The sequence below is a fragment of the Thermobia domestica genome, chromosome 7, assembly GCF_964235325.1.
Source record: "Thermobia domestica chromosome 7, izTheDome1.hap1.1, whole genome shotgun sequence".
NCBI classification, from domain to species: Eukaryota; Metazoa; Arthropoda; class Insecta; order Zygentoma; family Lepismatidae; genus Thermobia; species Thermobia domestica.
Window position 1 is genome coordinate 203,956,523 of NC_137460.1, and position 25,655 is coordinate 203,982,177.

Genomic DNA, 25,655 nt, shown 5'->3' on the forward strand with positions numbered 1-25,655 from the left:
TTGGTTGGTTGGTTGTTATTGCAGAATTCTCGTCAAGCTGGACATACTATAAGGAGATGAAAATTAGTTATAAAGAGCCATTCTTGTATTATAAATCTCTAAACGTAAATCGAATGGGCAAAGGGACATTTTTTTTTTTTTTTCAGGATAGCACGAAGTATTAATGTCAAAATGTCAATGTCTAAACAAATCAAATTAAACAAAAGAAGTAGTGAAAATTATTTGTTCAGCTCCACAGAATATAATCACTGATGATCTAGACACTGTTTCTCGCTCTTTTTTTATCCAACAACTAAATTGCCTACCACGATTTCATATGTTAATTGCCCAATAAGGCTAGCGCAAAGACTAACATAAAATTAGACTGGTCCACCCTGACAAAGTTAAAATTTGATAGTATAATTTCATTGAGTGTGTCTACATTAATAAGATCATAACATGCTCACACGGTATGTCAACATTTCCGAATACGTTTGTCGTGAAATTTTAGATATATGTGACTTAAGCTAAGTGTCGCAATGTTGTGAGTATCCAGAACAGTGTGTCATCGATCAAAAAGAAATGTTGGGAAGCACTGCTGTAAGCAAATGATTCTGTGTAAAACAGAAACTTTTTTTTAATTGACTATGAACTGATTTCGCGACATTTTTATTTCAATCCGTTTCTCATGCACAAGGCTCGTGAACATCTTGCTGGTGTGAAAAGTGGCAGAGAGTGGTGTTTCCGGAGGAGTCTCCTTTTAACTGTGGTGAATATGTCTTGCTTTATACAGACCGCATATGCGATAAACGCTATTATGGTGAGCGAAATCTCCTACGTACATTATTGGCACTATAGCAGCCAAAAAACAAGCGTGATAGTGTGTAGCGCTATTAGATACAACACGCGATCTTCTCTCCTATGCATTTAGGACCAGTGATTGCTAGAAGTAGAGACCATACCTTCCTTTAGACGATTACCAAACGGCATATTTCAGTAGAATAGTATTAGGCCTCACCTATCCCAAAATGTGCAAACATTCTTCGAGGAACGACGGATATCGTTACTTCCTTGGCCTGCACGGTTGCTTGACATGTTGCCTATAGAACATGAGTGAAATATGTTGGTTGGCACCTTGTTCATCATGATCCGTTAGTGTATCGGCCTTTGTATCTGTATTCAAGTTGTGTGTCAAGCGATTCTTCAAGAACACATCCAACTCCTGTTTTATTCGATTACACGACATGTAGATGTTCTGATTGCAGCAGATGGAAGCTTACGCCAATTAAGGTTAGATGTGTTGTAGGATTCTGAAACTTTGATCATTTCTGTAGAGTCATATTAGTTATGCGTATCTCTCTTGGAGTTGAAGTTATCACAAACACTCTATAAAACGGTACTTTTGGACTTAATTTGTCAAAATCAAGTTGAGAGTACAGATATTGTTTGCTTGCAACATCCTTTTAACACCTGCCTCCATAAAGTAAAAACTGCAATACAATCTGCCGCTAAGCTTGGAACTCAGCATCCACATAAACCATTTTTTTTTATCATTTTATATTCATGATTTTATATTTATTTTTCATCAGTGAAAATAGTAAGTCTCATAATTACACTATCTATATTACTAATTCTGATATGTTATTTAATTAAAGAATGTTTAATAAATATTTTATGATCTATCTATGGCCGACCTAGGAGGAAAAGTCTGACGCTGCCGTGTCAAACGCATGAAGACTTAATACACAAATGCTTTGGGGTCTGATTGGACCGAAAACTTGTTCTTCTTTGTCAACATTTTAAAGTAAAATACAATATAACAGGATACGTATCTACAGAATGTGAGTCGTTCTAGGTCGTAAGAGCGATTTGTTTTCTACAAATGCAGTCTGAATGGTCCAAATAATCATTCACATATATTAAAACTATATTTTCTAAGAGAAAGAGGAACGACTTCCACAAATTGTACATATAGGTACAAGGACTAGCTGTTACAAAACAGTTTGCTATTACTACTTGAACATCTCATATGTAATTTCCGAACGTTCAGATTGTAACTTTTGCTGAATTCGTCCTTATTACCCGAAATGCCTCATATTATTCGGTCCCAAAAAGTTCTATCAAATTTTAACCCTACAAAGAGAAAAGTGGTTACACGAGGTAAGACATATCTGGAAAATTAGAAATAGTTCCCATCAGCCTCAATGTCTAACTCCAACGCTCAGGGAAACTATGAATTCCATAGCGGTAAAGTCAGCGGGACGCGAGCCAAATGAATTCGAGAGTCGATCACCTTGTCGAAGATCCGGAAACATCGTCTCCGCAGATGATTGGAACATTCGCTGATGAATGTAACAAATGGTAATGCAACTGTGCAATGTTGAGAAATATAGAAGTTCCCTAAACAGATCTGGTAATGGCGTCATGGCGCTTCGCATTGTCCTAAAGCAGAATAACATCTCTCCGATTCCCAACCACTTGCTCAATCGTTTACAATTTTTCTCGCTCACTTTTGGATACCTGCAAGTACATAACTGCATTGATAGTCTGGATAGGTGGCAGCAATTCGCGATGTAAAATATTCCAAGCTGATCACTAAGCACAAAGTGAATCCGTTGTTGCAGTGGTACTTTGGGAGTGGGTTCATGTGGTGCCAACCAATAATAAACGCGCCATGTTGTATCGTAAAGAACTTACTTCTTACCACATGTTGGCACTGTGTCCAGAAATGGATCTTACTCCTGACGAAGACAAAGAAACACAAGCATTTACTCGTATCGCTTTCTGGTCGGCAAGCCTTCGTCTGATTTTATACCTTTGCCAAGCCAAACGGAAATATTACTTTGAAGAATTTTGTTGCACTAAAGTTCTCTGCATATGATAAAATGGATATTTTGTCCATTTTTGTTTGGGTTGCTCTTGTCAAAATTTACTGTGAATCTCTTTGTAAAAACTGGCACAATATAATAAGCAGTCATCCTCACTTCAAGCCAAAACTTATCACTAATGAAGAATAAAATTAAGGACGTAATTGGTTACAGGAAGAAAAAAACATACATTGACAATACTTGCACGAAAAAATAATATGAAGACGCAAAGGGAGTGCTTCTCTAGCAAAGAATTGTCCGTTCAGATTATTGAGTGATTGAGTTATCTATTCTACGAAGTTCCGTCATAAGTGAGCATTTCCCCATCTCCCATCTTTAAACCCGACTAAAGAGAATACTCATAAATATCAAAAGCTTTTGGCGTATTAAAACTAACAGCAGATAGATAATAACCAAAGATCATTAAGAAGTTTGTTATCGTTTTAGTTTAAAAGTGAGTAGTTTAAAAGATTAACAACATACCAAGATATTACCCTTTTTACAGTGAACCTAATAGCCAGTTCAATCTTAACTCTATATCAATAATTTAAATATATATTTTCATTTTACATATTTGATACACTTGTCACTTTCCTAACGCCCTTTACATCGAAGACTGAAACATTTTCAATAATTCGTCTCACTTACGTAACTGACCGTAAAACTTTTGAACTGTCTTTCGCTGTGGTATTAAGTACATTTCGCAGTAGTGTGTGCTACTATTGAAAATAATAATTTTGAGTTCACGTTGAACTTAGCTTCAATTCACAGGTTCCAGATACTAAATCTATAATTTGACGCTTGTGCCTATTATTAGAAATGACGAACTTTATTGAAAACTAAATTTGGTGAACAATCATAATTACAAGGTGAACATTTGATAATAAACTGTTTCTAAAAGAGTCATTTGATTTCAAAGGTTACATTGTTTACATGAATGAAGATAAAACCTAGCGGAAAATTTTAAATTATGCTTCAAAAACTCAGTTTTCCTTGGCACCAGTTACAAGCTACCGGTATGTATGATTGACATGGTTGCCTATAGAAGTCTTCCTGGTGCAGCTAGATCGGTCGTTCGGTATCCAGGTGATCTTTTATGGGTATTTGTGAATGGCTCCGTATGGATCTTCCCTTCCAGTAACTGTTGCCGAATTGCGACACAACATATCAAGATTAATGCCCACAGTAACATCAAAACGTCCTCGCACAAGTATCAGATTAATTTGGTGGAGGTAACGTTGAACGTTTGTGGAATATAAACGAAAACTTCGTATTTCTATACGTATTTTAAAATTTACCCCACAGTTTTATGTGCATGAATAAAAAAGTTAAGCCTTGTGAAATCCGATGATTCTTTTTGAAACAGTCTCTATGTAATGTGAAATTTCCTGTCAATAATGTAAATTTCTCACTTTCTGAACTCATACATATTGCTGGCAGAACTTCTATAATCAGAAAAGTTAGTTATTTACGTAATTCTTATATCTAAAATTAATTTATTTATTATCACCTTGCTTCTATTATTACAAAATAGTAATAAATCATATTTAAAATCAAAGCAACTGAACATGTACTGTATTATGGAAATAAATAAGTATTTACACATTTTTTGTATTATTTAACAATATAAAACATATTAAAAGGTCTTTAACATTTAGAAAAGAACATCTCATTTATTACAACAACAAAACAAGTATAAAAATTTCTGAGGTATTGTTGTACACGCGTTTATACAATGCCCGACATCTCACATAATTTTAACTCTCAGCTGCAACACACGCATTACGAAGCCATATTGCCTTACCCTCTGGTAAGCTGAAAATTAAAAGACCCGAACTATATGATTAAAGGTATACAACTACAAATCTATTAGTTACATATGTGTTTTGCAGGAAACTTTTACTAATGTCCCTTTTCATGTGAAACTTATGTAGTATGTAACTTAATATACTCATTCATGTGAAACTTAATATAAAATTCAGTAGAAATAAGAAAACGAAAATTTGCTCATAATGCTGTACGATATTTTTTAGAGATTACTGTATTGGAAACATGTTACAGAGCAGACTATTCAACTAATATATATATATATATATATATATATAATAAATAGGTGCAAAACATTATTAGCTATTAGCAAAATCGAAAATTGCTTTTTTGATAGGACGAAGTACTGCCATTGGCGTTCGAAACAATCTCAGTTCTTTAGAAAATGATCTCATGCAAATCCCAGATGGCGGTTAGTGGGACCATTTCTCTTGTAACAGAAGCTGTTCCAGTTGCTTCGGATGTACCGAATGTAATTAACAAGACATTATTCTATTTTCTAAAATAAACCACAATTGCTTCGCAATATTAAAAATTGATAACTGTGCATATATCTTTAAATTGTATTTTTAAAAAACAGATATGTGAAATAGAACATTATTAGGTATCTGCAGGTTAAGATAATAATAAGACTTGCTTTAAAAGAAAGGCAATATGACCAAACATCCACTATATTGCATTGCCCACACTGTATGATTTTGTTCGTGTAGTAAGCAGACTGAGACTGAAAGCCTTTCTTGCTTGTGGTATATGTTACACAAGTTCGGCTTTAGAATTTCATTCAATGTTTTTCCATTACTGATAATAAAATAAATATAAAATCTACATAATAGTTATTTTTCTCAAAATGCATTACTTCGTATAAAAATTAAAAAGTTCCATTGATGTTGACGCATGTAATCCTCTATGGTCCTTGAAAATGGATACTAGCTAAAATATCGGAAATTATTTCAGTTACTAGGAAAACAAAAAGGTTAATACAATTTTCATTTTATAGAACTCCTTTTGAATATTTACGGATGGGCCTTTCAACTTTCGGCTCCTCCTTATCAAATGAGCACTTTTGGTTTGTTGACTGATTGATTTGATTATATTAGATATTTCTATTGAATAGCAATTCAGATTAGTGCTCCTGGCTCCATTAGCTTTACACTTACTAGAAACTAAACAAAGAAATCTGCGTTTCTTTTTCCATCAATTAGAAAATAGGACTCCGCAGATTGTGCATACTGAACTTTTTTCCTCTCTTGAGGAACAGTTGTCCTTTCAGATGTCTTGTCATTATTATGTTTTGCAGACAATAGTTTCTTACTAGATAGTATGACATAGTAGCGCTGACAACCTTATGACTGTCACGAACCCACCAAATGAAAAGACACTACCGATGTAGCTAATCAACAGAAAACTACAAGGTTTCTATGCACGGCTAATAGCATTTCCAAACAGTTTATACGAGACAGGAAAACAAAACATAGAAATAGAATATGATATTTCAAAGAATTTGGTGAAATAGGTACTATTAACAGTGACCCAACCTGTGTGTCTAAACCCAGCTCTTGTGATCTTACCACTGAAATATGGCCTTTACAGTAAATTTTTACTTCATTGAAGAAATATCTATTTGATTCCTAACATTCTACTGTAAATTACACCAACAATAATTCCGCATCCAAGCTGAATATTCCTTTAAATAAAAAAGGAAAAAAAAAATGTCTAATTTACTACAAATAGCAATGTATTTCGTAATGTATTACTACAAACACACATGTTTGCGATTCTTTTTGCATACCTAAGACAGAGTAATAAAACTAAGCTAGCTTAAGATATTTAGGAAGCTACAGAATAACTTGTTTTTCGCTTTTCTGAAAGAAATTCTACTAATGGACGCTGGAGAAACCTCACTCTTAAAGGGAGCAAAATCATTGTAATCAAATAAATATATTATCTATTACATTGTATTCTTGTCTGCAACAATCATTGTGTTTAATAATGACATATTGATCAAGCGATCAACCTATCGAATTTTCGATTTCAATAGTTTTCGATATTTCATTATTAAAGTTGATTTCCTTTATTTACAAATTAGTTACTTTTTAGTCTCTCTAAATCTGACTGTGTGGACCACTCTCTACTACTAAAATTTTGACAGACTTCGATATACTTATAGATAGACTTCGAGTTGTTGAAATTACTTATACGAATATATGGTGTAATTATCATTTTACAATTATTTTCAGTACAGTATATAAATCCCACAACAATCAGTTCTTGAACTTCTTGAACTTATGTTATTCCCGTTTTTTATACATGATTTCTGTATGTAGTAATATATATAAATTAATCATAAATTGTAGCGAATTCAGAGAAACAGGAGATATAAAACAGAATTTGGACTTTAACAGTGGTTTTATTAAAACAATTTATTTATAAATGTTGCTAAAACAAATGTCCTTTTCTTTAATCCAGAAAATTCATATAGTTTCCCATTTAGAAACTTTTTTTTTGTCACAATATTTTATAATTACATGTACATATGCACAATTTCTCGGCCCACATATTGATAATAAATTCACATAGAATTATCACATAAATGTACTCTGCAAGAAGTGATTATCACTTAGTATATATGCTTAGATCCTTAGTAGCGGTATTTCAAACAATGGTTTTAAATAAACAATAACTATGAAGAATAATACTACCCAGAAAAGAAACTCAAAATAGTGATGTCCTCTTTCAAAGCTAGTAGCACTATAAATCTTGCAATGAATTGTAGTGTAATTTTGCCTACCTATTTTTCAGTTTGATATGGTTTGAGATAAATCTCAAAATTAAGAAGAAAAAAAAAACACGACCAAATAAATTATAATAAATAAACGGCGAAATATTTTGACAAGTATACATATAAAAAGAAACTAACAGATGACATTTGTAGGGTAAAATATAATATTTAGGAATTCCATTGAATGTTTAAAGAAATGTTCCTCCCAATCTGTAATGTTACTCAAATAAACACATTACTAAACATAGACAAAAGCTTACTAAGTCTAAGATATCCAGTGGTAGATGCTTATAATTACAAGAACTATCTGCTGATTTTCATCAGAGTATGTGAAAGAGTTGTAGTGATTTTTGGTTAAATTAAAGTAAGGAATACTCACTATATTACGTAAGAAGAAATATCCGTTAGTGTAAAATATCGCTTCTTCTATTGTAGCACAACTTTTGTTCATTTGACCGTTGGCAAATCATTTGAAATTGCTCAATGGATTTTTCTTCTAATCCAAGATATGCTCACTATTCTCTTACTTTAATTCAATCTATATTTATTCAAAAATATTATCCATTTTTTCACGTGAATACAGCATAACAATAGCTGTTGAAATTGTAAGCATCAGGTATTGGAAATTGAATATTTGGTAAACTATTTGTACAAGTTTGTATACGTCTTTCTTTCTGCTATATTGAGGGCATTGCACTATTGTCATGGTGAGTACAGGACAAGGAAATTAGGTTAAATTACTTAAGAAAGGAAGTAAGAAGTCATATAATGTATTTTCTTTCCTTATCCCTATAATGGAATTCAGTGATGTATAGTGATTCTTCGTATGTCATCATAACTTACCTCTTAAAAACTAATTTCTTAATGATGTTGAAATGATTTTAAGAAACGTTCCCTTAATTCATTCAATGGACTTTACTTTTAATTTAACGTATAGTGAGCATTTTCTTACTGAAATTTAACCCATACTTAATCGAAAATTACTACTATTTTTTTACACATTCTGTTGGAATTCGGTAGGTCACTTGCTTTTGAAATTATAAGGATCAAGTGTTTTATGTTTAAACCTTAGTTAGCTTTTGTAAATGTTTAATGATTGGTTCATTGCGTAATATTGCAGACTAGGAGAAATATTTCTGTCGTTCACTCAACGGAACTCTTACGTATTGTATAAAATTAAATGAAATCTTTCGTCCCACGATTATGCCAGCTATGCTAAAGGAGACGATGATGGGAAATGAAGGAAAATGGTGAAAGAAGAAAGTGGGAGGAAACGGAAGAACCCCGAGAAAACCCGCGCAAACGGTGTTTGTTTACAACAAAGTTCACTTGGCGCGATCTAGGATCGAACCCAGGACCCCACTCTACCACTGAGCCACCGCGCCCCCAAGAAAAGAAATGAAATGAACCAAAGAATTTTATCTAAATTGTAGCAGGAAAGAAGTTTAACTGTGTTTCTTCTTATGAGAGTCAGACGATAAATAATGAGTCTTCTTATAGCGCGCGAGAATCAATACCGTTTGCGTAACCTTTATCCATACGGTTAAGTCCATTTTTCTCCCACTTCATAAATTCCATCGATTTTTCTGTCGCCACTGACTCAATTAGTCTACAAAATATACGTCGTAGATCTGTTCATTTACTCACTCCTCAAACCAATATCAAAAATAACGCATACAATTTTCTTTTAAAATATATTTTCTCTCGAATAATATATACAAAATCGGCTTCTCTCTTCACAAATATCTCACATTGTATAGATTATACGAAAGTAAATTAGTGTTCGAATAAAGAAAAAGTATGATGAGCTAGATACTCTCCACCACGTTGTTCACTGATACTGCATCTCATTTAGTACTGGTTTAACTAACACATACGATTCTAAATATATTTCTTTCAGCCCAATCTTCTTGCCTCATAGAAAATTCTAACAGATTTGTTTCTTTAGTTCTAAAATCAGAAAATTTTGTTTTTCGAAACAATCCTAACCTAGCTTTTTAAAACAATTCCGTATTTATTAAGTAAGTTTTCGTGGAGATAATATGAAACAATTGACATTCATTTTTGGGCACTTTACATCGTGTTTATTTTTGTTCCCGCTGAAATAATTGCAAAGTTTTTCAGATTCATATTTTGTTCTTGCCATTAATCGACAGACTTTCTGAAAAAGCCTCTAAATTAGCAACAAGTGAATTGGCGCGTTAAATCGTTACTTTTACCTCTTACTAGAAAATAGTGTTTATTCGTAGATGAGTAACAACCTCATGCTTTCCATGCGCGTGGTAACAGGGTCAATTTCTGGAGGGATACTTGCCTTGGATACAAACCCAAGTAATGGATCGAATGTCATTTTTAACATTAAAGTCTGTCTCATATAATAGTGATACTGAAAAGCAATGTTAAACCATAATTAAGCGGCCATTATCAGAGGGTAGACAGATTAATTTAGATTTACCTACGAATTTATCATCAAAATCTATGAATTGAGAATTGTAGGAAGATTCGTTCTCTAAACTATGCGTAGTATGATAGTTTTAACTACTCATCAACCAGACAAATAACAAAAATGTTGATTTTTGAAAACTTACCAGCAATCAATCCTCTCAAAATGTTTGCTGAATGGACAGTGTGCATATTTTCGAAGCACGGGATCACGGATTCAACTGTGGGCAAGCTTTAATGCCAAAAATGATGCAATATCTACTCACTGTTATTAAAATTCAAGCTTTTATTATCTTCATAATTTGTTCAGCGATGTCAGAAGTGTCCAAGATACCATATGGGAAACACATGTTTAGGTGTTCACCCAGTGTACCAGACAATTAACAAGACATCCTAGTTTAGATGTAGTGGTCTCCATTTAAGATAACCAGCAATAACGAGGATGGGAATTGCGATGTGTTGATCAAACATCTTCCCAATTTAAAAATGGTTCGTCTGTGTTAGGTATTAGTGGCGAAAAGTGTTTTTATATCTAGCACGTGCTGAACGTCGACTGAAAGCAGAAGCTCGTGTTATTATTCAACTTTCTTTCTTTGTGAATTCTGTCGAAGGATTTGACACTTAAAATATATAAAACAGTAATTATACCTGTTGTGTAGTACGGTTACGAAACATGGTCGCTTACTTCGCAGGAAGAACGCAAACTAAAAATATTTAAAAATAAAATCCTAAGGCCCTAAGGCGAACATCTGGACCCAGGAAGAACAGGAATGGCGGGACTTCATAACAAAGAACTGTATAATTTATACCGATTACCTAACATTGTTAAAGTCATTAAGTCTTGGAGGCTTAGGTGGGCCACGTCATGTAGCCAGAGTAGAAGAAAGTGGAAATGCTTTCAAAATTTTAACTGAAAACTCAATCGGAAGAAGACTAATAGGAAGACCTAGGCATAGATAGGATGTATCTCGCAGAAATAGAAATACAAAGTAGAAACTGGATTCAGTGGCTAGGAACAGAAGTCAATGGACATCTTTCGTGAATGCCGTATTGAACCTTTGGGTTCCACAGGCCATAAAGTTAGTTCGTTTAGCACATGCTGAATTAGTTTTATTGTTAGTCATATGTTGTTGTAGTAACTAGTTAGCTACAAAAGACAAACAGATATTAAAGACAGAAATAGTTTAAAAGATCAATGTTGTAATTGAATGTAATATGGTTAGCTAGGTCCTTTGGATTATTAATTGTTTGTATGCAACGATTTGTCCATGTAATAATAATAGCAATAAATATGAATAAATTTGAGTAAGTTTATCTCTCTGTTGATTAGTTACTGCAGGCTTCACTGATATGGATGCTTATTTATACTTTATGAGGAAAGTTAATCTTTTAAGAATATTCCTTCGATCTTCGTATAGTTAACCAGCTTAGGAATAGTTGAGCAAGTCCTACATTAGTACTATGTATTGAAGCAGGTTTGGCGTTCAAGAAACATGCCTAACTTAAGCTAACATTCATTATTCAACAGTTAACTTAAACTTTTAGGTGCTTCGAGCGAGGAAGGTTTATAGACCTCTAAAAGATGAATTTCTGGAAGCATCAGTCGATCTTACTTCTATTCAGGTTACAGTGAATGTGAAACTATACAATGTTGAATATGTGCAAAGTTAATAACCCCTTCAATCTTGATTATACTCCTGGTCAAAAACAGAACTTTCAATCTAGATGGCTTCCATATTCGTTTCTTACACTGTTAATAAAACAAGGAATAAAACTAAAATGCGAGTGTTTTAATACCTAAAATGACTGAAACATCTATACACAGTTTTATTAAAAATCAATGTTGACTTTACAGATTTTTAAGGCAATTTTATAAGCGTCTAGGCTACTATATTTTGAAACATACACACTTAAAAAGGAAAAAAAAAATGTGCATTTTTACTGATTGGCTACTTGAATCATTATTAGTATTAAATTTTCAGTATATGTATTTAAAGTTAATAAAATAAATAACACAATACAAATAACAGAGACAGCAAAACGGCAGTGTTTTAGATAAATTATCGAGGAACGGCAGTGTCTATAGTCTTTGAGTGAGAAAGAACACGATCTAAAAACAAACTCAAAATATATTCCTGAGCTTCAGCATTGTATACAAAAGTTATAGTATATACAGTGATGCTAGACCTAAAGTAAAGCATTAACTTTCAAATATAATACTGTACAAACATGTGACGAAATGCTAAAATTCCACGAGCATTTTACATTTCATAAATATTTCCTGACGCAAATCAAGAAAAGACACGTCCGAGGAAAACAGATCTTGATAATTTTACACATAAAAAGTATTATTAGGATTCTGAGGCATCGCTGATGTTAATATGCGCACATCAAATTTGAATTCTATAATCACACTTCCCAGTGCATTTTTAATTCTATGCATTCAATTGGTTGTCATTTCCAACCGAAGGCCAGCTTAGAATTAACTTGACAAACGAAAATTAGTATACAAATGATACTTAATCATGTTCGATAATAAATATAGTGTAAATGTAATCACCAACCAGTTCAAATGTAATGCTATTAAGAAACACTCTTAATGCATTATCTGTAATAGAAAAGAATTATTTTCGATATTTCACAGTTCTTTTCAGATGTGATTTAATACAACGCAACTCATCATCATTCACAAATACTACAAACTGATGAATTACAGTATTATTCAGTTTATTGACAATGTTAAACATTCTTAATAAGAAATTTTAATAACTTGTTCTCATTTACGTAATCTTTGTATATGAATTAACAATGTAAAGTAAATGAAACGAAATTTCCATATCTAATTTAATATCAAGCTTATTTAATATCAAAACAATGGACACCATTATTAAACTATTATAATGCCTTCAGTTTGAGTTGTGTCCTAGCATTCGAAAATTATCAGCTCGAATAAATTAACTAATAAATAAGAACAATAAAAAACATTGTTGTTAAAATTGAAGTGAAAAAGTTTAGAATTACTTACTGAACTGAAACGATGCACAATTAATAGTAAAAGACCAATATTGAACTAAGGATGACAAGCAGCCTTTGAAACGAAGTAGAATATAGCTGAATCCTAACATGTATTCAACGAGTAACTCGATAAGGTCCATTGACTCAACTTTACTCAATAACTATGTCCAAATAGCAATCAATGGTGTTTATAGGCAAGATATCAAAACGTTCTGTGTTTTTTGTGCTTTCATATTCCAATCATTGTAAAAGATTGTAAACGTTCTGTGTTTCGTGTGTTTTCGTATTCCGATCATTGTAAAAAGTTTTTACAATCACTCTAATCATTGTAAAAGATTGTAAAAGTTCTGTGTTTTGTGTGCTTTCGTATTCCAATCGTTGTAAAAGTTCTTACAATTATTCCAATCATTGTAAAAGATTGTAAACGCTCTGAAAGTCCTTACAAATATTCCAATCATTATAAAAGATTGTAAAAGTTCTGTTTTTGTGTGCTTTCGTATTCCAACCATTGACTCAAAACTGACTATAGAAAAGTTAAAACTATCTAGAAAGAGAACTGATTGGTTATTAATAAAATGATGTATTTGAATGGTAAAGAGTTCATATCTTTCACATTGTATGTTAATATGCTCCACTTTTTACATATGCAAAAAGTATGTCGGACACAAATCATCTTCAGTTATCCATCAAAGGCATCTTAACGCTTATTACTAGAGCCCGGACTTAATGCCAAAATAAAAAGGCCCAAAATGTCTGGCAAAATTGCGAATGAAAACCAAAAATGGCAGATAAATGGCAAAATAAAACAAACAAGAGCTTTTGAAAAAAAATAGGTACTAAAATATTTAAAAACTATAATAGCCTAAAATTGGTTTACTAGTCGAATAAAAAATATGGATTCTAGGATATAAAATGTTTCATTTTGTAGTTAGTACTTACAATTTAAAATTTCTGGAAACTTGCAAACTGTTCGTAAGGAACGACATATACCGATCCATTCACCATTCTTCAGTAGTAGCAATGAAACAAAATGATAAACGCGAAAACACTACCACACTTTATTCACACTCAGTTCCGTTACCAGTTTAGAAAACATTAAAAGCATAAGAAATACTAAAATGAAGTTGCTTCACACTTCAGTTTACAGGCAGTTTATTTTAACTTAAAAAATTATTTTATATATTTGTTCTCTGAAACTTAGCAACAACTTCTTAAGATTTTTAAACGAAAAGCTTTGTCTCCTATCAGAAATAATCCACTTTAGACGTGAAAATGAAAATAAACAAAGTATCAATGATTCTTTTGATGGATTCGAAGTTCTTAGCATAACAGAGAACAACCGTAATCTATATACTTTATCTCATTAAGACTAGCTATGGTGGAAGCGGAAATTCAGGTGCTAATTCACGAAAGGCACTGGTTCGCGAGAGAGTTTCCAGAAGCACCTTTTCCACATTTGACATGAGAAGATCAACGTAGGGAAAATAAAGTCATCTTTCTTCTGCAATCCTATGTAGTGTGTGCTAGACAGATGACATGCAGTATACTTGAAAACAGAATCTTACCGGCTTTCGCTGCACTTTGCATATATGATTCACTTGAAACTTTCTGTTTTGCATATTTCTTGAGAAAGTTTCTCGAGGAAACATATTCTAACTTCCATCAGGGAATATCCTCATTAATTTTAGTTTCACACAGATCATTCTCAAAACTGTTAGTACCCGAAAGGGGATTCCTGAATGTTCCAAGAAGATTCTGAACCTTTTCACCAGCTGATTTGTATGTCCTTGAGGATTTGCGTTTTGCACTGCTTATATAGTGTGACAAAATAACGCTTCTAAGCAGAAACCCAGTTTTACATAATTCGTAAAACAGTACAGAACCATTTGTTGAAAGTACATAAGACCCAAACTCACTCACAATTTTTTCCATCTTCTGTTACCTAGGAACATCTACTTTTGGTATTTTGAAACATTAAAATGCACACCAACAGCAGACGTATGTCACGCACGCCAGCGACTCACAATAACTGCCCATTCCTGGCTATTTCTATAAAGTAAGCATCTTCATTTATCTTTGTCAATTAAAATTCAAAGAACTAAAGACCCCACTAGCATCCCCCTCCAATTGCCACATTCAAACAATGCTAATAGATTGCAGTTATTATCAGACATTGCAATCACTTCACCAAACAAGAGCGACCAAAATCTTTGGTATATTGCCATTCATGCGTGGATGAAGAGCAGTGGAAGAGAAAATGAAAAATGGAAACAAATTGCTTCTAAATTATGAAATTGCACTCTTCTTGAAAATATCATGAAAATTGCAATATATCTGGCATTTTGGCATTATTTCAGGGCTTTACTTATTACATAAGGTCACACATGGGTGGGTTGTGTGCAAAACATTGGAATTTAAGCTTGTAACATCTGTCAGTTATTTCCAACAACAAACACCAATGGTGTTAAAAACAAAATAAAAGTAGCGACAATACAGTGATGTTTTATACAAATAAATGCGTTACCTGTCCCCAGTTGCCTGTTTTCCATCTGTATCTTTGACTGCGGCTCTCTGAGGGACACCGATGCAGATTGCACTCTTGTACGTGATGTGGTCGTTCACCAATGGCACATTGATGATCTGGTAAGATCTCTCCTAGGTGGTCCTGGCATCGAACCTGTCGATGTTGATAACCACCTCCACACGATTTGTTGCACTACGCACAGAGAAAAAGAAAAATACATTAAGACGCATTGTGGAATTTGTGACTATTTTATTCCAATATTTATTAACAAGAACTACTAATTCTATAAAACAAAACATTTCATACTTAAGAAAGAAATAATTTCATGATTTTTACTAAATTTCTAAACTTTCTTTTTTAGAGAAAAATATATTTTATATTAAAACACTCACAATTTTGTTGATTTTCTTGAAGTGGCGAGAGGCATTAAAGATTAAAATGAAACCAAAGTTTAAATAGGGAAGACTAATTCCAAGACATTCAAAGCTTTAATCTTAAGGTAAAAAGATATTTAAATAAAAAATGTAAGCTGATCGGAGCAAACATTTATTATTACTAACATTGCTAAATATTTATTTTCGTCAGATTTTATTTTTATTTAAGTTATACGTAGTTTCAAGTCTAGAATGAACATTATCCAGAAGGAAAAAATATATATTTTATTTGTAAAAAATATTTCAAGATGGCCGTATTCGCACATATCCTGTTATGATTATGTTATCGTGTTACTTAATCATAGGTCATTGTAAAAACATTCTTTTATGATCTTCATTCCCGTGAAAAATTTTAAATGATATACCTTTCCTTCAAAAGGACAGATTCTCAGAGATAAGCAACGTTTTGTTTCCATCCTTGCTTATGATTTAAAACTTTTCCACTCCTTGAAATATTTGAAATGCCACGCCTTTGGTTCGGAAAGATGGATGCTCAAAGATAAACAACTTTTGCTTTTCATCCTTGTTTACGATTTGTAATTTTTCCACCTCTTAAAATGTCTTAAATGGCACGCCTTTTGTTCAGAAAGTTGGACGCTCAGAGATAAACAACGTCTGGCTTCCATCCTTGTTTGTGATTTATACACGTTTTCAATCATGTTATTTAATCATAAGTCAATGTAAGCGCATTCTTTCTTGATCGTTCATTCCCGTGAAATGTTTTAAATGATACGCCCTTCCTTCAGGACGGATGTTCAGACATCAAAGACACTTCGTTTTCATCCTTATGATTTAAAACTTTTCCACCTCTTGAAATGTTTTAAATGGCATGCCTTTTATTCAGAAAGATAGATGCTTAGAGATAAAGAACGTTTTGTTTCCATCCTTGTTTATGATTTATAACTTTTCCACCTCTTGAAATGTTTTAAATGACACGCCTTTTGTTCAAAAAGATTGATGCCCAGAGATAAACAGCGTCTGGCTTCAATCCTTGTTTATGATGTATATACGTTTCAATCATGTCTGAAATGTCCAGTACAACGATGTAATTACACAGAAAAACTAGGTGATGAACTAACAAGAAAGGGTCAAATCCTGGATTTCCGTTGCTCGGGCGACTTCTCTAATTAATTGATCTACGAATGATGTAGTCAATTTGTGATTTAGTGATCTACATATTCTTTTAACGTTGGCATACCAGCCATCTACCATCCATTTGCAGAAGCAATAGGCATTAGAAGGGTGAAGTTCCAAAGTACAGAAAATTTGTCGTGCCACTAGTGGCTTAATTGGTTAAAGCAACCGCCCAGCAATTGAGAGATCGAATTTCTGTAATATTTAAAGAAAAACTACTAAGGAAGTTGGTATAGTTTTGTACTACTTACTATTCCCCATGCTCCGAAATTCCACGTTGGACATGGATCATTATTGCAATGTACAAAATCCACTGGCTGATTCTCTATATCACACTGGTCCCCTTCTCTATCTTGATTATCCTTACACACAACCTGCCTTCTTTTGTAGCCACCACCGCAAGTCTTTGAACACTGCAAAGAATAAGAAATACATCAGAAAATTAAATCCCTTGCCAACACACAATATCATTATCGATTATCAAAATTGTCATATAATAAATATAGTAAGATTAGAGCTTTGGATATCAACTATCAAGATATTTGTACCCGTGGAAATCAAGATTGCATAATGAACGATTGAGTCTCATCTTTCTATTGTATCCATCGATACGTCACATCGAATTGAACAAATCAGATGCTTGAGTGTGAATTCTCGAGTGTAGTTTTCGAGAAAATGGAGAAAAATTAATTTTTATGGCACTGAAAGGTATGCCGTTCTTCACCAATGAGAACTGATACTTTTTATTCTCTTGGAAGAAATTGTTCATTTATTCATGTAGTTTATATGCAAAAATATACTGGACTATACTAAATAGCAGATTATGCCTATTTTTGCTTTATGTTCTTCTAACAGAGAAGTAGTACTTGCAAATTATTTCAAAATAAGACTTAAATAACTAGTGTACTAAATTACGAATAATAATAATAATAATAATAATAATAATAATAATAATAATAATAATAATAATAATAATAATAATAATAATAATAATAATAATAATAATAAACATTTTTAATCTGGAAGTGAAGGATGCACAGTGGCTCAGTGGTAGAGCGCTTACCTCTGGTGTGTGGGGTCCCTGGTTAGATACCCAGTAAGTAAATTTCTGGTGGACAACATCGTCCCGTGGGTTATCTCGGCGTATTTCAGTTTCCTCCCACTTTCTTATTCCACCAATTCATCCATCATCATTCGCTTCCCGTAATCATTATCACCCTTAAGCTAAAGGGCATAAACGTGGGACGTTAAACTAAAATATTTCATTTCATCTGCAATTAATTGAACTTACCATTCCCCAAGGTCCCGTTCGCCACCTGAAATTGGCTTCACTGGATCCTAAATGCTCCGTTTCTCCTATTTGTTGACTAGAGTGAATACATTCCGGATTACGACACAGTTTCTCACTATCCGGACGGTCGCTCACAGCACACGCTGATTCAGGAAGAGGTAGAAAATCACTTGCACTCACACAATTCACTTCACGAACAGACAAACCCTGGAAAAAATATTGAGAACAATTTTAGCATTACATACAGGTATTTGCAAGACATAAGATAGGTAGCTTACAAAAAAGAGTTTCACAGTCATACATTTAATTCATGATAGTGTACGTACAGGAACTACAAAGTAATATTACTGGTTATAGGGTTTCGAAACAGAAACACTCTTATATATACATAATTAAAAATAAACTATGACCACGCATTTTCGCTGACACTTCAGGAAAAGAAGTAGGAAGGGAAATTTTTTTAAAGAGCAGTGATCAAAGAATGTAAAGACCGGTGTCAAATCTAATATTAGGAAAACTTTATTTTAAAATTTAGTATTATTTTGGTATCAGAATAATTGCAAGTTAATATCCGTTAGTTACTATTCTTTTTTTAAAAAAAATTCTTCCTTCCAACTTCGTTTGTTGAAGCATCAGCGAAAATACTTGGTCGTACCATTCTACTTACAGATGTCTGTAATTCCTGAATTTTCTTTAAACTTCCAAGCTTTCGACTTTCCCCTGGAGTCTTGGTCACGGAGGATAAAAACGGGAAGAGAAAGAATAGAAACATCAAGGAATAAAAATGGAATGGACTTACCAAGGGAAAGCTGTGTTGTACGGAAACACGTTGTCAAGTACCTCGGTTGTCTTCGTATGGAGTAGATACAAACTAAAAACATATTTAAAACTAAAAACATCTTTTTAGTTTGCATCTACTTCATCCGAAAACAACCGACGTACTTAACAACGTATTTCCGTACAACACAGCTCTTGCCGTGATAAGTCCGTTCCGTTTTATTTCTGATATATTTATTCTTTTTCTTCCTGTTTTAATCCTCCGTGACTAAGACTCTAGGGGAGAGTCGAAAGCTTGGAAATTTAAAGAATAGTCAGAAATTACAGAGATCTGTATATAGAATAATAGAATTCCTGAGCGTGGTTTTACATTGTCTGTACTTAGTCGTAGTTTATTTATATGTATATAACAGTGTTTCTGTCCTATTTTCGGTACTTCTCTTTTGGCTAGTTTTATTTGTTTAAAAAACGGTACTGAATTTTATTCGCAAACCTTAAAGTTACAACTATTAGTTAGCAGAATACTTTTAAAATCTATTCAAGATAAACCATAACCTATTACAAATTACAAATTCTGTTACCTACTATGGTCGAGTGTTCATTATTATTATTATTATTATTATTATTATTATTATTATTATTATTATTATTATTATTATTATTATTATTATTAATAATAATAATAATAATAATAATAATAATAATAATAATAATAATAATAATAAGAAGAAGAAGAAGAAGAAGAAGAAGAAGAAAACAGTTACATTATAAATTTGAATGAAACCCTAAATTATAACAATATTTGATTGTTTTATGTCTTAATTATATAGATATTATTATATATAAAACTACATGAGGTGACATAAATTATTGAGCACTTCCTGTAGGGCTACAATGATTAAATTTGACATAATTGTAGCTTTCCGGAATTAACCGACAGGAAAATTGCCGAAAGTGAATATTTTTAATTCTTAGGGGGTCTAAAGAGGGGATGAAAAATTTCCCCATGTTATTTAAATGGGACTTTTTTCGGACCTATAATCTCATGTTTTAGGTACTTAGAATTGGAATAAAAGGTTGAAATTCGGTATGCTTGTACATTTTACATCCCTAAATTACTGAGAACTTCCTGTAGGAATACAATAATTAAATTTGGTATGATTGTAGCTTTTCGGGACAAACCCACAGAAAAATTGCCAAAAGTGAATATTTTTAATTTTTAGGGGGTCTAAAGAGGGGATGAAGAATTTCCCTATGTTATCTAAATGGGCCTTTTTTTACTATAATCTCATGTTTTATGTACTTAGAGTTGGAATAAATACTTGAAATTCGGTATGCTTGTACGTTTTCGTTAGCGTTATCTAAGTGAATCATCAGAAATAAAAATTTCCAACCGTAGAGTGGTTTTATGGGGAACTGAAAAATCTTTCCCATGTTATTTATATGGGACATCTTCTACACCCCAAAATATTTAGGCACTTCCAGCAGGATTGGAACGATGAAATTTGGCATGATTGTAGCCTTCCAGGACTAACCGACAGGAAAATTGCCAAAAGTGAATATTTTTAATTTTTAGGGTTCTACAGGCGGGATGAAAAAATTTCCTTGCTTTTTAAATGGGCGTTTTCTTGGGATACAAAATCTTACCTTTTAGATAGTTGAAACAGGAAAAGAAACGATAGAATTGTGGGTTCAAGGGGTGCGAGGCCGTAGGCCGAGAAAAGACAGTGTGTAGGGGCGAAGCCCCCGGATGGGCAGATTCAGGAAATATGAAGAGCAAGTTCACGAAATTCACTGTTGATGCAAAGGCCGATAGATAAGAAATGCGAGGCCGTAGGCCGAGCATGCTCGGGGGTCTGGGGGCAGAGCCTCCAGCTAGCCAAAGGCTAGTTGAAATATAAAATTATAAAATGTAACAATTAAACTTATACCACAATAATTGTACAACAATTCTCAAACTAGTAGAATTCTGATTATGAATGCACCCAGTGCATTTGAAATGTAACTTGAAATAAAATAAATAAAACACGAATTAAATACCAAAAATTGAACTTTTTTAATTACAGATTTAAATGTTAATGAAAAGAACGTCAGCGCACGTTAAAATTACTTAATAAACAGTTCATCAAACTGGTTACACAAGGTAAAAAAAAATCTATTTATATCAAGAAGATGAAATTTATATGCAGAAGAAAGATAATTGCGAGTATGTTAATTTCTCATTAGATTGAGTCTTAATGCAATCTTCCACTACCTTCCTCTAATGATTTACTACATACAGCCATCTTAGCTGTCTTTGTCTCAACATCTGTATTGGACTTTCACATTTATATTTAATTGAAAATGGTTAAAGCAACTTTACAAGTGACGTAAATAATAATAATAATAATAATAATAATAATAATAATAATAATAATAATAATAATAATAATAATAATAATAATAATAATAATAATAATAATAATAATAATAATAATATAATTAATAGCAAGCTATGAATGAAAATATGCCCAAAAAGCCTAACTATAACAACATAGCAACATGTGTTAAATTCCGAACACGACTAAGCTGAGATATGTACAGCAAAGAGAGGTAGAAATAAATAAAATTTCTGTGCGTAGAGATGTAGAGATTAAGTGAATATCTAATATTTTTTAAAAAAAGACCGAAAATTCTGAAAGTTTTGATCGATTTCTTTACATGTATGATATTATATATATATATATATATATATATATATATATATATATATATATATATATATATATATCTTATCTCCCTTTTCTATTCTATCTATGCTATTCCTGTTATTTTTATGTATTTTAACTCTTCCTAAATTTTATAAATTGTAGAAGTTAGTCATTCTTAATTAAATTCAATTCTCACTTACCTTACCACACGTAACCGAACATGGCTGCCATTCGCCCACTTTCCATTTCCCACAAGGTTCACGGAGACAGACATCGGTTACAACTGGTTCGTTAGAGGTACAGTATTTTCTGTCAATTGGAATGCCTTTTAACTGGTCATAGCAGATTACGTTTCGCCTTCGAATGCCTTCGCCACATGTCACAGAACACTATATATTTAAAAAGAAATTGAAATAAAGACGGTACAGTATATTATACAATTGTGCGTAATTACGTAGATGTTAATCCTTGTAATTAAAAGTTAAGCTTCTCAATGTACATCTACAACATAACGTGTAATCCGAAAAGTACTTCCACCGGGAATAGTGCCCGGGTTTCCGCATAAACGGAAATAATGCTAATCATTTTGCTTCGAGGGAATTGTATAAAAGTTAACACAAACGAATGTTGTAGATGCTGGAAATACTTTCTAGTATATTCAATATGTGTTTGTAATACGAAAGTGTCCTTCCTATGTCCACTAAGCTATACAGTAAGTTGCCAACTTATTTGAAGGATACTAAAACCATACCAAAATTCAAAAAGGAGTTGTAAGAAAAGGTATTATGACATTCATAATATGAATATTTAAGCGACACTGTGTAAAATTAATGGAATACCAATTATACTGAAATATCTCAATATTGTAGATTTTATGACAATTCCTATGTACTGGTCTCTGACCCATTATGTACGATAATGGATGAACAATGAATGAATGAATATGTGGCTAAGCACTTTGATTAAAGAAGAGAGGTTCAAATAGTAATCGGAATGCTTGTTTTACAACTCCTATTAAAATTTCTTTTCTTCAACTACATACTTTCACTGGCGTTTAAGAATTTCTTATTATCATAACAAACTGAATTGATTTCTCTTATCAATCAGAATCATATGAAATCTCTTACAATTAATTAACGGTAAACAAAGAAGTTTTAACAAACCATGCTCTTAATTGTCACTGAAATCTACGTTCTTGATTCTTTGTTTACATACCATATTGAACAATTAATCTCAGCATACCAACTTACAAAACATTCCTCCGTACGAAGTAGAGGATTATAAGTAAACTTCTGACAGTGGTGGATTATATCGAAAATTAAAATGAAGCACAAGCTTATATATATATATATATATATATATATATATATATATATATATATATATATATATATATATATATATTGTAATATCCCATGTAATGTAAACAAACAATTCCACATGTCAGTGTTTACAAACACCACCACGTGGTTCGGCAAGAAGACTTCACACCAGATGGATCTACAATCGCTTGCAGACGACGGCTTCTAGCCCCTCCCACGGAGCAGAAGACGACATCGGAGCAGCAGCGCCACCGCCACCCAAGGAACCCTATAAATTCGATGGGCAAAGGCAATTCAGTACCAGTTTTCTGGTGACCCTCCTCTAGTCTGCTACTGGACTTTAGGAGTAACCTAACCCCAGGCCTCTAGTCTGCTACGGGACTACGCCTATCCTATCTCCTGGCTTAGCCTGCTACGGGGCTCTGTCTGGGAATCCTAACTTCGGCCACTTAGCCCGAATTTGTTTGCTACGGAGCATTGGTTCCTTAATTCTCCTTTGCTTAGCCTGCTACGGGGCTCTGTAGAGATCCTGTCTGCGACCTTATGGTCAAAAGACAACCTATAACTAACCCTGTATATTAGAGAAATTATTAGTGTAGTATTTTGTAAAAATACTTTTATAGCGGAGAAGTTTTGTAATAAAACTGGTAGTGGGAGATCGATTCCGGACACACTTTTTATTAATGCTCTACCTATACCTATATGGGATAAAGTTTTACAATATATATATATATATATATATATATATATTTAACGCATTTAAGATCATCTAGCATGCTTATTTATTTCTTGCTCTGAGGAATGCAGGCCTGAATTTTTGCTGTATATTATTGAAACAAAATGCATTATAGCACTGTATGTGAGGTTGTTTTACTAGTCTTTTACTTAACACAGCAAACAATTATTTTAGCTTGCAATGTATTGAAGAACTGAGATAAACCTACTGATAGTGAACTAAGTGCTACAGTATTCCATAGGATAGATAAATACATAGATTCAATGGAAATTATCTTTGTACTTCGTAAGATTGAGCCATCGAAAATTACAAAGGTTTGCAATCAATGGTCAGATTAAAATTACACACGCTTAGTTTTATTTAGAAAGATGATACATTAACAAGTGAAATTCAAGTTCTGTAGACGCCCAATTATCTATTTCCCCTAGGATATTAGAAATAATACTTACTTCTCCAAATCCTAAAAGTTTCCACACGGCATGTCGATGATCATCAATAACTTTGGCTGATACTGGCCCTGGCAGTGATGCTTTGGTCCACGGATCATGATCGTCAGATGATTTAGGAATTACATTATCAGATTCTCGAGTCGATGGTGGAAACGTTGGAGGTACGTAGTTCCTATAAACTACGTTGTCATGGGGCAAAAGAGTCGTAGAGGAGCCCGTTGCCACAGATGACGTCGTTGAGGTTGAAGGAATAATCGTCTGAAATATCAAATATTCCTTTAATAATTTTAATACTCAGGTATGTAAATGACGTACAAATTTAAAAAAATAAGGAAATATTTTGTCCGGTTTAATAACAAAAAAAAAAAAAAAAAAAAAAAAAAACGAATTGAAGATTAATGTATCCTACAAGTATATGCAAATGATCAAAAGAACCCTAGTAAGAGTATATGAAAATAAATGTGTAGATTTAACATTAACATATTAAGCATTTAATGAAAGCATGAGCAATCTGAGATTGTTTGTCCCATAAAGCATGGATTATCATTAATATATTAAGTATTCAATGATAGCATGAGCAATCTGAGGCTGTTTGTCTCATAAATCAGGGATTAACATACTCAAGAACTGTAAAATTAAACTAAACAACGAAACTAAAATTAAAATTATGTAGATGCATAAGAGAATGATTCAAATGAACAAAAAATTGATTATTTACCAATGTATTCTCCTGTGGGAAAACTAAATATTCTCGAAACGTATCGGAAGAAGCTAGCCCTGTCTTCAGTGATAAGGTAACCAGGATAAAAATGGGTAAAAAAATAAGATATGGAAACAGCAATACATACTACCAATGAATATAACGTAAAGGTGGGTACTAAACACAACGAGCAGAGTACAGTACAAAAAGAGAAAAAAAGAGTTGAGTTTGAAAGAAGCGCGGTGTCTATGCTACGCCCCTGTTGACAAATCCAAAATGCACATCAAAGCTAGGTAGCCAGATTTTATCAATGTTGAGAGAATCCAGATTTAAAGTCAGTTTATATTTAAAACTAAAAAGTGACTCTTTAATCTCCTGTCTCCTTTTTTTTTTTTTTTCTTTAACCTATTACATTAACCTAATTATTTTAGGTAAAGTGTCAATCAAGACATACCCTCTCCTTGTGACTTTGATTATCTAATACGTTCTTTAATCTCAGTGGTCTTAAAAAGCTATTTTGTTGCTCCACCAAATAAATCAGGTATTTATTGTGCTCAGTGTGAATGTGATGCTTCATAAATAGGTCAAACCAAACACAATATTAACATCCGAGTTAAAGAACACATTAATAACTTTGAAGTGTATTTTGGATCTGGAAACAATGACGTAACATAGGCATCGCGCTTCTT

The 25,655-nt window shown here is 32.8% G+C and overlaps 1 protein-coding gene across 2 annotated transcripts in view; it reads right to left on the reverse strand.

The window, feature by feature from the left end:
* Positions 1-25,655, reverse strand: part of AdamTS-A (ADAM metallopeptidase with thrombospondin type 1 motif A) — a 785,255-nt gene that overhangs the window by 114,635 nt on the left and 644,965 nt on the right. For both annotated transcript variants that reach the window (XM_081765817.1, XM_081765816.1), the window contains 5 exons: positions 24,267-24,524; positions 21,960-22,148; positions 18,293-18,499; positions 17,253-17,414; positions 15,434-15,625 (listed from right to left, as the gene is read on the reverse strand). In XM_081765817.1, the coding sequence (XP_081621943.1) occupies positions 15,434-15,625; positions 17,253-17,414; positions 18,293-18,499; positions 21,960-22,148; positions 24,267-24,524 (1,008 nt within the window). The remainder of the gene's footprint in view (positions 1-15,433; positions 15,626-17,252; positions 17,415-18,292; positions 18,500-21,959; positions 22,149-24,266; positions 24,525-25,655) is intronic.